This window comes from Budorcas taxicolor, chromosome 15, assembly GCF_023091745.1.
Source record: "Budorcas taxicolor isolate Tak-1 chromosome 15, Takin1.1, whole genome shotgun sequence".
In the NCBI taxonomy this organism is placed as follows: Eukaryota; Metazoa; Chordata; class Mammalia; order Artiodactyla; family Bovidae; genus Budorcas; species Budorcas taxicolor.
In genome coordinates, this window is record NC_068924.1 from 30907410 (window position 1) to 30920488 (window position 13079).

The 13079-nt window shown below is 48.9% G+C and overlaps 1 protein-coding gene across 1 annotated transcript in view; it reads left to right on the plus strand.

Moving 5' to 3' along the window:
- Positions 1–13079, plus strand: part of GRIK4 (glutamate ionotropic receptor kainate type subunit 4) — a 343900-nt gene that overhangs the window by 206310 nt on the left and 124511 nt on the right. Inside the window, exon 7 of the mRNA XM_052652431.1 lies at positions 12195–12356. Within this exon, the coding sequence (XP_052508391.1) occupies positions 12195–12356 (162 nt within the window). The remainder of the gene's footprint in view (positions 1–12194; positions 12357–13079) is intronic.

Sequence of the window (13079 nt, forward strand, 5' to 3'; positions counted from 1 at the left end):
CATTGGAGTGGGTTGCCCTTTCCTTCTCCAATGCATGAAAGTAAAAAAATGAAAGTGAAGTCGCTCAGTCATGTCCGACTCTTAGCGACCCCATGGACTACAGCCTACCAGGCTCTTCCGTCCATGGGATTTTCCAGGCAAGAGTACTGGAGTGGGTTGCCATTGCCTTCTCCAGGATCCTGGTCTAGCCTTAGTCATATACTTGCTGAGTGATCTCAAGTGTGTCATAAACAGCAAGATGCCCTGCCCCTGTGGGAGCCCCTCAGGACCTCCCTGTGGAGGAGGCTAAGGCTCCTGATTGTGGAGGAGGTGGCTGGAGGAGGTGGAGGAGGAGGCTGAGGCTGCTGATTGACAGTGTCACTCATCTTCCCCAACAACTCCTAGTATGCCTGCTAAGATGGGGGAGGGAGGGCCTTGTGTCTCTACAAACCTGAGGCTAATGAGTTGGGAGGGAGGGGGAGCACGGTGCAGACAGAAGGCCTGATCAGTGGACCCTGAGTGCAGGGGACTTCAGAGGTGAGGCATCAGTGCCTGATAGAGGAAGCAGGCCTGCAGAAAAGCAATGGTGCCCCACAGCCCAAGGGGAGAACACGGAGCCTCTACCATTTTATCAGTTTGATCCATTGAACTCTCGGCATCACAGTTAGTAACCACTTACTTAGTTCCCAGAGGCACAGAACATTTCTAAAGCTAAGATGAAGACATAGCTACTGGGGTGGAGGTGGGAGGGTTCTCCCCTCCCTGGCCTCTGCCTTCCTTCTTCCTGGGAGCAAATGACTGAAGTCTTTGTAAAGGTGTTTCCACCCTGATGCATGTTTGCAGATGATCATGAATTCATATAATGAATGTTTGAGCACTTGCTAAGCACAGGCGCAGAGTAAGGTGCAGGGACCAGAGCGCTGGACAAGACAGTACAGTCTGCTTTTGAAGTCCTGTTTGTAGACTCATGCTGGGAAAGAAAAGCAGAGAAGGGACAAGGTTCCTGGGAGGAAGGGCTGTTCATGCTCAGGTCATGGGGATACATGAAGAGGAGACACGTAGGGAGAAGGATCCAGGAAAGCTGGGAGCAGGGAGGTTTAGAACCAAATCTCCCATTAAATGGAATTCACTGACAGGTGTGAATTAACCTCCCAGCTGCTACTTTCTTCAAAGACCTATTACACAAAAAGCAATCACCTAGAATGCAGAGAGCACAGGCAGTGATGCAGATAAATAGACAGACAGGTACCTGGAGGGAGGGAGAGGATGTGAAGGTACCCAGGAGATTCTGGACTCCTGATGGCTTCAGTGCTTTCTCGAGAAAGGCTAAGAGGCCACTGTTTTTTTCTTTTCAATTTTTATTTATTTATTTGGCTGAACCAGGTTTTAATTGCAGCACGTGGGATCTTCAATCTTCGTTACAGCATGCAAACCCTTAGTTGTGGCATGTGGGATCTAGTTCCCTGGCCAGGGTTTGAACCTGGGTTCCCTATAGTGGGAGCAGAGTGTTAGTCACTGGACAATGAGGGAAGACCCTAAGAGGCCACTTAAAAGACAAAGGCTTGGGTCCTGGCCTCCCCCAAACTTTGGGTCCCAAGGGAAAATGAATAGGCTCATAAGGAAAAAGCCTTGAAAGTTAAAGGACCAAGCTGCCCATCCAGTAAGATAAGAAACAGCCTGACAGGTGCTCCCTTCCTAAATTCATTCAGTCAACAACCTTGACTTCTTTCTATATGCTTTCCTCCCGGGTAGATGCTGCTACTGTAAATACATTGTCTCCAATAGCACCCAGTTCTTGGGAAGTTGCTTTGAACAAACTCATGACGGCTTCCCAGATGGCACTAGAGGTAAGAATCTGCCTGCAATGCAGGAGATGGGAGAGACGAGAGTTTGATCCCTGGGTCAGGAAGCTCCCCTGGAGGAGGGCATGGCAACCCACTCCAGTATTCTTGCCTGGAGAATCCCATGGACAGAGGAGCCTGGTGGGCTAGAGTCTGAATGAATGAATGAGTGACTGAGCAGTGATGGGATAAAAAGCTTTAAGTGATGATGAGTATACCTGTGAGGACAGTGGCCTGTTCCTGGATGATGGAGGAAGTCAAGGTGAAGAATGAACAGAGGGGTAGACAGGAATCATAGCATGAAAAGACACATATGTCCAGCTAAGGGGTTTGTTTTTGTCCTGAGTGCAGTAAGGAGCGTTGGGAGGTGGAGAGGGATTTGTGATCAAATGAATTGTTGAGAAAGAGCTCTTGAGCAGTAGCATGAAGGAGGAAGCTGGAGAAAGGCAAAACTGGAGGAGGGGAAACCAATTCATTCAAAGTCCAAGAACAAGCTTGTGAAGATCTGATTTGAGGCAGAAGTGGTAGGGATGGAGAGCAGGGGACAGATTCAAGAGATGTTAAAGAGGAACAGCGTTTCCAGTGACAATAACCTAGTGCCTACAAGCATGGATGAGATGGGAGCGTGAGAAGGGGAGAAGTGGAGAATGAGCTCCAAATCCTAGCCTGAATGATGCGTGGAGGATGGTGACATTCACAACTAGGAAACCAAGGGAGGGGATTCAATTAGGGTGGAACAACAAGAAGTACAAGTTTAGGAGTGATATTGTCAAGGATAGCTTCCATTATTCCAGCTTCGTAATAATGGCTTAAGAAACTGGAAGCTTTTGGTGTTCTCAGTACTCCTGGGAAAGTTGTCAGTCATGAACAACCTCAGTGGAGGGCTTGTGTATTTGAGTTTATACTGTATCCTTCACTGGTGGCTCAGATGGTAAAGGATCTGCCTGCACTGTGGGAGACCCTGGGTCAGGAAGATCCCCTGGAGAAGGGAATGGCAACCCACTCCAGTATTCTTGCCTGGAGAATTCCTTGAACAGAGGAGCCTGGTGGGCTCCAGTCCATGGGGTCGCAAAGAGTCAGACACCACTGAGGAACTAACATTACTACTACTATTGACTTAACCTACTGCTGGGCCCCAGGAGGGAGGAATGGAATTATAAGTGCTGATCTTGAATGCCAAGTACCTGGACCTTAATCCCAGTCTGTCTTTTGAGCAAGACACCTAACTCCTAGGCACTTCAGTTTCTCCTTCCATCAACTGGGTATGTGACTAAAACCCACTCTCTCCACACCAAGTGTGCTGGTGAGGACCGGAAGAGGTGTGGGAAAGTGCCTTAGAAGTTTTGTAGAGTTGTGCCAATGGAAGCAGTTAATGTTATGATCCTCAATGACAAAGTAATGTTTAATAAATGACTTCTGATTTGGGTGATAAGAGGTTGCTGGTCTCCTCTCCCAGGAAGTTAGGGGCCAGGCCTGAGCACGAAGCAGAGATCAGAGGCTGAGTCTTGGGTGAAAGCAACAGAGGAACGAGGGACTGCTTAAAACACCACTGTGTGAATATGAACCAGTTTTGGAGCAAAGGGTCTGCAGAGAAGGACAGTTAAAGCCCAACTCGCTGTGGGTAGTGGAATCCAAAGAGACTGCCGAGGCTGTAGAGGTGTCATCAGGGTGGCACTTTTAATAGTTGCCTGTGGCCCTGGCAGGAAGGGAGATGTTGAATTCTCAGGCCTCCATGCAAGATCAGAGAGATCTTCCTCCATGACTAATCTGTAGGGAAGACAGAAGGCTCCCTCCCCACCCTGTCTTCCTCATTTCCTGTTAATGATGCCTGAAAGTGCACACGCAATGCCTTCCTTGAGCTAATGTATTGTTATACTAGCAATACTAATAATTTCAAGGAGTTCTTTTCATATTTCTGATCCATATAGTGCTTTCCTATATATCACTGTTATCTCTTTTAAGTCTCACAGCCAACTCTGTGAAGTGTGATTTTCCCTAGTTTGTAACAGAGTCCTGTCTAATGAAAAGAGACTAAAATAAAGAGATTGAAAAATTAAAAAGCAGAGATTGGTTTTTGGAATTTGGGACTCCAGTGAAGCTCCAGTGAAGAAAATCCAGGACAAAATACCAGCAGACAGTGTATGATCTAACATGTTGTGACTCCACAGCCATACCCACTCCCTCCAGCACAGTTATTGTCCTCATCATTTAATGAAACCAAAGAACCAGCTTCTGGTTTCACTAAGTTTCACTGGGCTAGAGATATAGCAATGAGCAAGACCACCCACAGGCCAGCAGGAAAGCTTTTGTGGCTCAGATGATGGTGATCAGGGATGACCAAAGCTCCTAAACCAGTCCTGGCTGAAGCCAGCCAAGTTCATGGAGCTGATTTTAACTGCCTACTTCTCTATGCACGTTAGCCATTCATGTCTTCAGTCACAATGCTTTTCTTTCTTTTATAAAAAAACTTTTTATTTTGTATTGGGTTATAGCCAATTAACAGAGTTGTGATAGTTTCAGATGAATAGAGAAGGGACCCAGCCATGCATACACATGTATCCATTCTCCCCCGAACTCTCCTCCCATCCAGGCTGCCACATAACACTGAGCAGAGTGCCCTGTGCTAGACAGTAGGTCCTTGTTGGTTATCCGATTATACTGCATTTATTTCTAATTCCTCCCCACCTGAAACCTGGTGTTGTCTCGTATTCCTTCCTGAGATTCTTTGTGCTGAACAGACATGGCATGGGGCAAACCTCAGCTCTCGCATGTTCTCAAGATCAGTTTTAATTGCTCAGTCTGGAGCCCACACCAATCCCCAGGACCCTTTGTAATTAAAATATTTCTCAGGCAGAGATTTAGCTGATGTTGGATAATCTCTTTACTCTCTTGGACAACCAGTGTTCATTTTGTAGCTGCAAATCTTAGACCAGAAGTCATTGCTATTAAAGTCGAGTTGTATATCCTGAAATGAATTTTAATTCAATTTTGCCAGCTCTTTTACAGCACAGTCAGCATGAACTCGTAGTACCCTTGACCCTCGATGCCCCGCTCACAGGGATGCATAAGGGGTACAAACATATAAACCACTGGGCCCGGGTCTGTTTACAGCTGTGTGACCTTGGAAAACCACTCATTCCTCTGGGTCTCTGCTTCTTCAGCTATAATCGACACTGGTAACTCCCCTGTGGTAGGGCTGCTGTAAGAATGGATTGAGATCCTGCACACGCAGTCCCTAGTTCTGCCAGGCACACAGGTGGTGGTCAATAAATCGTCACAGTTATTATTATTATAATTATTGCTTTGTTAGGATTATTTATGGTTGGAAGGTCTGGAACTGCAACTCAAGGCTTCTGTCTCCACACAAATAGCCACACCAAGCAATTAACACCGTATGGTGACTGACTTGGCAAAACTTTTCTTATTTGACAAGTAGCTAAGGATAGCTTCTTGCAGGGTGAGGAGGGGAGGGAAGAAGGGAGGAGAAACCCCCAGGCCAGGTAGTTTACTTTGTCCACACCTAAGTGGAGTGTGGGGACCAGGAGAAGGAAGAAGGGACAGCGTGGAGGATGGACTGCACTAGCCATGGGTTATCCCTGCAAAGTGGATGCTCTGATCTGCATTTTATAGGTGAGCAGAACGAAATTCAGCGAGGCTACTCAGCTGTCCAAGATCACCTAACCAGTATGTGGCAAAACAGGATTCGAACACAGACTATCTTATTTCAAAACCTCTTTTTATTATATCCTGCTGTCCCCTGCTAGGATCGCCACATGGCACGACTCCAGGGGGCGCCATGCACGTTGCCATCCGTGTGAACGGCAGCTGGGACTTGTGCTGTGTCGTGGCTGAGTCTCCCAAGATCCAAGGGGTAGGTTACTTAATAGACAAAGGAGAGATGAGGAAGGCCTGACCTGGGGATTGGAAAGGAAGGGGTAGAGATACAGGACAAATTTAGGAGACAGATGTGAAAGGATTGACTAGACATAGAATTGAAAGAAGAGGGGGTGAAGGCTGCCTTTGAAGTCTCTGGCTTAGGTGGCCCTGGCAATGGTCAGGCCCTTGGGGGCTCAGAAATTGGGAGAAGAAACCAAGGAGAAAGGGCTTCTGGGCAGAGAGTATGAAATGCCCTTCCCCCACTTCCCCATTTCACCTGCCTCCAGGCCCAGACAGTAAAGGGTTAGGAGATGGACTTGACCCCAGGACATGGTCTGACCTATGTTTTGATTTCCTGTTTTTCTCCTTAAAGTCAAGTACAGAGGCTGAGTCCAGATCATGAAAAACCCTTGTACTTTTAACCTTAGTTGGCTGACCTTGTCCTTCACCCCTCCATCCCGCTGCCCACACTCAGCTTGCCCTAGCTCCTGGCCTGGTGGATGAGCAGGCTGTAGGGGGATGGAGTGGTCCTTGCAACTGACTGGAGTAGAAGGCCGTGGGCAAACCAGGACATTGGAAGTGTCACAGCTGCCGGACAAAGGGGGCCATTCAGCTGATCCACAGCGCCCATGTGGCTCTCTATCCTTTATGCATGAAGCCTTCCTCCCAGGCCTGTTCTAAACACCCTTCAATTTCAGGTAACACTCTCCAGCATTCACTTGCGGTCATGACCTGACCTTCAATTGCAGCTATTCAGTCCCCTGAAAATCACTGTATACAGAAGGATACACGTGCACACACGATCCCATATGCTCACACATACACAGATGTGTGCACATCTATAACTTTTTAAATGAGAAAGCCCAGTGATAAGAAACCAAGCTGTCAGGAATTTGCTTTTCAAAATAAAATAATGTAACTTGCAGAGAACAATCAAGGGCTGGTCACCATCCTGCTCATGTTCTTATACCTTCTGAGCAGAGTCAGGCATAGTGAGGACCCCAGGACTTTGAAGCATCTTCCATCCACAGCCTCAAGCAACATTCACCAAACAGCTTCCAGGTATTAAGCACTATGCTGGGTGCAGTGGAGGTTTCAGAAATGAGTCAGGGAACCTCCCTGGCTGTCCAGTGGTTAAGACCCTGAACTCCCAATGAAGGGGGCACAGGTTTGATCCTTGGTCAGGGAACTAAGATCCTGCAACCCTTGGGTGAAGCCAGATTTTTTTTTTTTTTTTAAATGGGGGACTTCCCTGGTGGCACAATGGATAAGAATCTGCCTGCCAATGAAGGGGCCGTGGGTTCAATCCCTGGTCGGGGAAGATGCCACATGCTGCAGGGCAACTAAGCCTGTGTGCCACCACTACTGAGCCCAAATTCTTGAGCCCCAGCCTGCAAACAGCAACTACTAAGCCCGAATGCCACAGCTACTGAAACCCATGCACCCTAGAGTCTGCTTGGCAACAAGAGAAGCCACTGCAATGAGAAGCCTGTGCATTGCAGCTAGAGAGTAGCTCCCACTTGCCACAACTAGAGAAAAGTCCAACAGCGGTGAAGACTCAGCACAGCCAAAAATAAATAAATAGTGAACGGGTCAGGTACAGCCCTGCTCTTAGGAACACACAGGCCTTGGGAGGAAGAGGCCATGGACATGAAAATATATTGGCGCTGCAAGTGCTATCACAAAACCACATGCTCTTGGAGTAGTTGAAGACTTGATCTTGGCCTCTGTGCCACACTCGGCCTTACCAGGTGGCCACGGGCTCTGTTCTTCACCCCGGTTCCTCTGGTCTCGTGACAGTGGTAGAATCTACTCACACTGGGAGCAGAGACCTTAAGATTTCCCTCCCCAGCACATTTATAAGAGAACCAAGGTTCCCATGAGAACCTGATCTATCCCAGGGCTCCTAACACTTTGTCACTTCAGTTAAGGTCACAGCCAGCCAGGGAACACACCTGGAGAGCACAGGACACCTGGAGGAGGCCAGGGTGCATTCTTGGCTAGAGCTCTTGGTGGAAAGCAGGAGCCAGAGAGTCTATGCTCCCCTCTCATCCTGAAACTGGTTGATCATATATAATACCCTCTCAGACAAATGATACCCTCCCTATGACTTGATTTGGGGGTTATGATTCATATTTCCCTAAATACGTTTAGAATTGTTGTTCATGTTCATGTTCATGTTGTTGAACACGCTAAGTCATGTTCAACTCTTTGCGACCCCATGGACTGTAGCATGCCAGGCTTTCCTGTCCTTCACTATCAAATGCTCAAACTCATGTCCATTGAATCAGTGAGGCCATCCTACCATCTCATCCTCTGTCACCCCCTTCTCCTCCTCCCCTTAATCTTTCCCAGCATCAGGATCTTTTCCAGTGTATCAGCTCTTTGCACCAGGTGGCCGAAAAACTGGAGCTTCAGCATCAGTCCTTCCAATGAATGAAAGAAAGTGAAAGTGAAGTCGCTCAGTCATGTCCGACTCTTTGCGACCCGTGGACTGTAGCCCACCAAGTTCCTCCGTCCATGGAATTCTCCAGGCAAGAATACTGGAGTGGGTTGCCATTTCCTTCTCCAATGAATAGTCAGGGTTAATCCCCTTTAGGATTGACTGATTTGATCTCCTTGCTGTCCAAGGGACTCTCAAGAGTCTTCTCCAGCACCACAGTTTGAAAGCATCAATTCTTCAGCACTCAGCCTGCTTGATGGTCCAACTCTCACGTCTGTGCATGACTATGTTGCATGTTTAAAACAGCGTTTCCCACTGCACAGTCTATAGAACACTCCCGCAAGACATCCATAGCTTTGGTGGGGAACGTGTTCCATGGTTAGTGTTTAGAAAGTCCCAGGTTAAACAAAACTAAGCTGCTTTACGGTGGGACTTCTTTAACCCTTTAATGTGCTAGTGTGCATTGTCAATCTTGAACATGTGGTTAGAACATGCCAGGTTTGCTCCCCTTATTTGAACATGGAAACTTGTTTTCTTGAAAATTCTGTTAACACTTCCCAGAAAAGCTAGTGTCCTAAGAAACACACTTTGGGAAATACTAGAACTTAGAAGATTTTCTTTGTGTACAAACTGGCAGTGGGCAGCTGTTTCCCATTTTCACTTAGATACCAAGCTTCAGCAGCAGCAGAAGAGTGTAAGTTTAGACAGAAAGAAGCATTTCCTAACAATGAAGATGCTTAGAGAATAGAAGCCTGAAGTGTCCTGGGAAATTACAATAAAAGCACACTCCACCCCTTTCTTGTCCTTTCACAAGCTCTCCCATGAGTCGTTATAAATAGGATGGATTATCAAGCAAGCTCCTGGATCTTTTTATCTTAAGGGGGCCTTTGAAAATAGAATATAATTGGAGGATGAGAAGGTAGTTATTAAAAGGCAGGAAGGCAGGTTGTCTGGCTTTGGGATGGGCTGTCTCTAAGTGTCTGTAATTAATTCATCCATTCTTACTCAGCTTGGGTCATGCGTTTCAAGGAAATGCCCTCTGAACTCAGGTTTCCAAGACGAGTGGAACTAAAGAAGTAGGAAGCTAGAAGCTGCCCACAATCTTGTGGTAGCATGTTCGTAGCTGTCCCATGTTGAACATGTCTTATGTGCCAGAGATGATACACCTGGTGCGTGCCTATTACTTGTTCCTTGAACAACCTCTGAGGTTGCTGTCATTGTAGCTGCCGCTTTAAATGAGGATCTGAAGCCCAGATCACACATGGCAGTATAGTGCAGCACCTGGATTTGAACCCAAAGCGCTTACCATGTGTCCCCCCTATTGCCACTGTGAGTCTAGACATCAGGGTGTCAAAGTGAAAGTGAAAGTTGCTCAATTATGTCCAACTCCTTGCAACCCCATGGACTATACAGTCCATAGAATTCTCCAGGCCAGAATACTGGAGTGGGTAGCCTTTCCCTTCTCCAGGGGATCTTCCCAACCCAGGGATCAAACCCTGGTCTCCCACATTGCAGGCGGATTCTATACCAGCTGAGCCACAAGGGAAGCCCAAGAATACTGGAGTGGGTAGCCTATCCCTTCTCCAGGGGATCTTCCCGACCCAGGAATCGAACCAAGGTCTCCTGCATTGCAGGTGGATTCTTTACCAACTGAGCTATCAGGGCTTCCTTGAAATGGGCCTTCTTCCACCCTGCTGTGCATGTGAGGATAGGGCAGTGGGTGGTGGTGGTGACAAGCTGCCCACATTGACACAGAAGCCGAGGGAGAGGGGACATCTTCAGCTCCGCCCACACCAACTACAACCGGGGAGGCCCCTCAGTCGCCTGACAGCAGCCTGGCCCTGCACCCCACCACCCCGTCCTTGCCAGGTGCTCTCTCCTCGTTAGCCATCTGCACCCTTGTGTCTGTTGATAGCCCAGAGCGCATGGGCAGCTGCCCTGTTAGAGACGGGAGACATATCAGCTTATGAATCAACACATTCTCTGACACGTCTGGGTTCCCCTGACGGGGATGTGGCAGGATCCAAAAGACACTTAATCCTCATCCCACTCCATGCTGTCAGCCTTTGGTGGCTCCAAAGGCATCTTTGTAACTTCAGTCTGCAAGCTGCAGCTAATGAGGCTGGACTCCAGGCAAAGCGCAGGCCCATGGCCCGAGGGCTTGGCCGTGGCCGTGGATGTGAGTGAGTGAGTTTGCCAGGGACGTGACAGGGGCCTGGAGGAACTAAGTCTTAAGACAATGAGGCCGCCTGAAGAAGAGCCGTGTTTCTGCTCAGCTACAAAGCAAGCCCACGGCACCTGCCATCTGTCATGTCAAACGGAGTGGCTGATGGGTTAGTCCTGGGGTCTAACAACCATGTGCCCAGAGGGTGCAGAGCTGTGTGCGAGGCATGTGGAATAAATGTGTGATGAATGTGAATTCAATGCACAAGGATGACCTGACCTGCATGTGAAGGCATTATTTCAGGAGCGGGGATTGGTGAGCTGAATAGCCCACACTCTCTTGCCTGGTGTCCCTGTATAGGACCAGGGGGACTTTGGGGGTCCAGGGCTCTGACCTCAGCCCTGCCTGAGATAGGGGTGCTTCTCCCTGTGACACTAACTGACCTCCTTGAGACTCATGCCTGCAGCTTTTAGCTGAGTGAAACCATAGCTCCAGCCACGTGATTGGGTGAGGCCCACACATCCTGGGAGAATCCCCTTGAGTGTCTAAATGCCACTGCCCCACATGGGGTTTCCTTAACTTCCTCATCTCGGGGAGCAACGCCCACCCTAACCCCCCATAGATATCTGACGGTGCCTGGGTGCTAAGTCGCTTCAGTTGTGTCCGACTCTCTGACCTCATGGACTGTAGCCCACCAGGCTCCTCTGTTCTTGGAATTCTCCAGGCGAGAATACTGAAGTGGGTTGCCATACCCTTCTCCAGGGGATCTTTCTGACCCAGGGATCGAAACTGTGTCTCCCTGTGGCTCCTGCATTGTAGGCAAATTCTTTACTGCTGTGCCACCGGGAGCCCTATCTGACAGTATACGTGTTTATTTGTTTGCTTACAGTCTGTCTCGTCCCCTAACCTGCAAGTTCCTGGACGTCAGGAAATGTGTTTCTTGTTCATATATATTCCGTGTCTAGAACATCCTCTGTGCCCATGTCTGGCACATAATTAGCACTTCAATATTTGTGAAATGAATAAAAAATAATAATAATAAAATGAAGGCACAGCTCTACCTGCAGATGTTCAGGTGGAGATTCTTAGAAATACAACGTGATCTTCTTACTCCTCGGCTGGCTGAGCCTTCAGGTCCCATCACTATCAGGATAAAGTGCAAGCTCCCTGACCCAGGAACCAAGCCCTGTGCTCTGGCCCCTGCTGACATCTCCCGCTCCATCTCTCACGGTCACCTCACCCTCACGTATCCTGGTGACTCTCAAACTTTAAAGTGCATATGACCTTGGACCCTACTAAAAATACCGAGTCCTGGGCCTCAGCTTCTGAGATAATGGATTCAGTTGGTGTTAGGTGGGATGCAGGCATCATCACTTTTTTAAAAAAGATACCCAGGTGAGTCTGATGTTCTGTGGATGCGCTCTGAAGAGCGATGCTTCTGTGAAAGTATCCCGCAGGTGCCCACACACTCTCTCACCTCTAGGTCTTTGTGACCATGGTGACTTCCGTCTGGAATAGCCTTGGTCCACTCACATTTTCCACCCAGAAAATGCCTGAGCACCCTTCAAGACAGCTCACGGGTCACACCTTCCGCACACAGCATCCTGCCTCCCCCAGCTCATTCGTGTTTTTCTTTCTTTCTCCAGCCAGAGCATCGTACACATGCCTTTCATAGAGATCATTCTGCTCATTTCTCTTTTCTCCCCCCCTGCACCCCTACCCTGTGAGCTATTTGAGAAAGAACTCTCTGCCATCCCCGGACCCTGACGCCCAGCGGAGTACCTGGCCTTGTGTCCATCTGGCTAGGCTGCACTCCCCAGCTGTGAGCCCGCAGAGCCCACCCACCCTGCCCTCCCTGACCCTGCTCTGCCCTGCCTGCTGCGTCTTTCAGGAGTTCTCGCTCCAGCGGATGGACAGTCTCGTGGACGATCGAGTCAACATTCTGGGCTTTTCCATCTTCAACCAGTCCCACGCTTTCTTCCAAGAGTTTGCACAGAGCCTCAACCAGTCCTGGCAGGAGAACTGTGACCACGTGCCCTTCACGGGGCCCGCAGTAAGTGCCCACCAGGCCCCTCCCTGGTGCCCCTTTGCTGCCAGCACCCCCTCTGTGAGCCAGCCCCTCCCCCCAAAAACAGCCCAGCCTGGACTCCAGCATTCTCCAGGCCCAGCTCAACACTAGATCATACAAGGGCTGGAAGGTGCTTACAAGGGACACTTTGGGGGAGAAGTCAGCAGGGAGGGAGCATGTGGAGGCTCCAGACTGTCATTTAGTGATGTCTGTGGCCAGACTCCTGATGATGCTGTTGCTAAGACCCACTGAGTTTTGGATTCAAGAATCTTACATTGGAAGGGCTTTAGCTGATCTGTTCCTTCATCTCTCAGATAGACTGAAGCCCAGACATGGAGATGAGGGAAGGAGATGTGGGGATCTTGTTCAGGGGCAAACACCAAGCCTTTTGCAAGTGAAATAAGATTCTGATACTCCTGGTCCTGTGCCGTGGACCATTGCCCCCAGTGCAGCTCATCCAGACAGGCTTCCTTTGTGCCTTTACCTGCGTTTTCCTCCCCGCACTTCGTTCCCTGTGTGTGTGTGATGGAGGAAGAGATTTCCCTGGCTGTTCTCTACCAGGTCCAATGTCCTTACTCTGTGGGGCCTGTCAAGGATGTCTGCTCGTGTTCATTTATTACAAGGCACGTTCTCTGGAAGTGGGCTTGCATGGCTTTCTAGATCTGTCCTAGCCGGGTTAGATTTAAGCCTCCCAAAGCCCTATGAGGC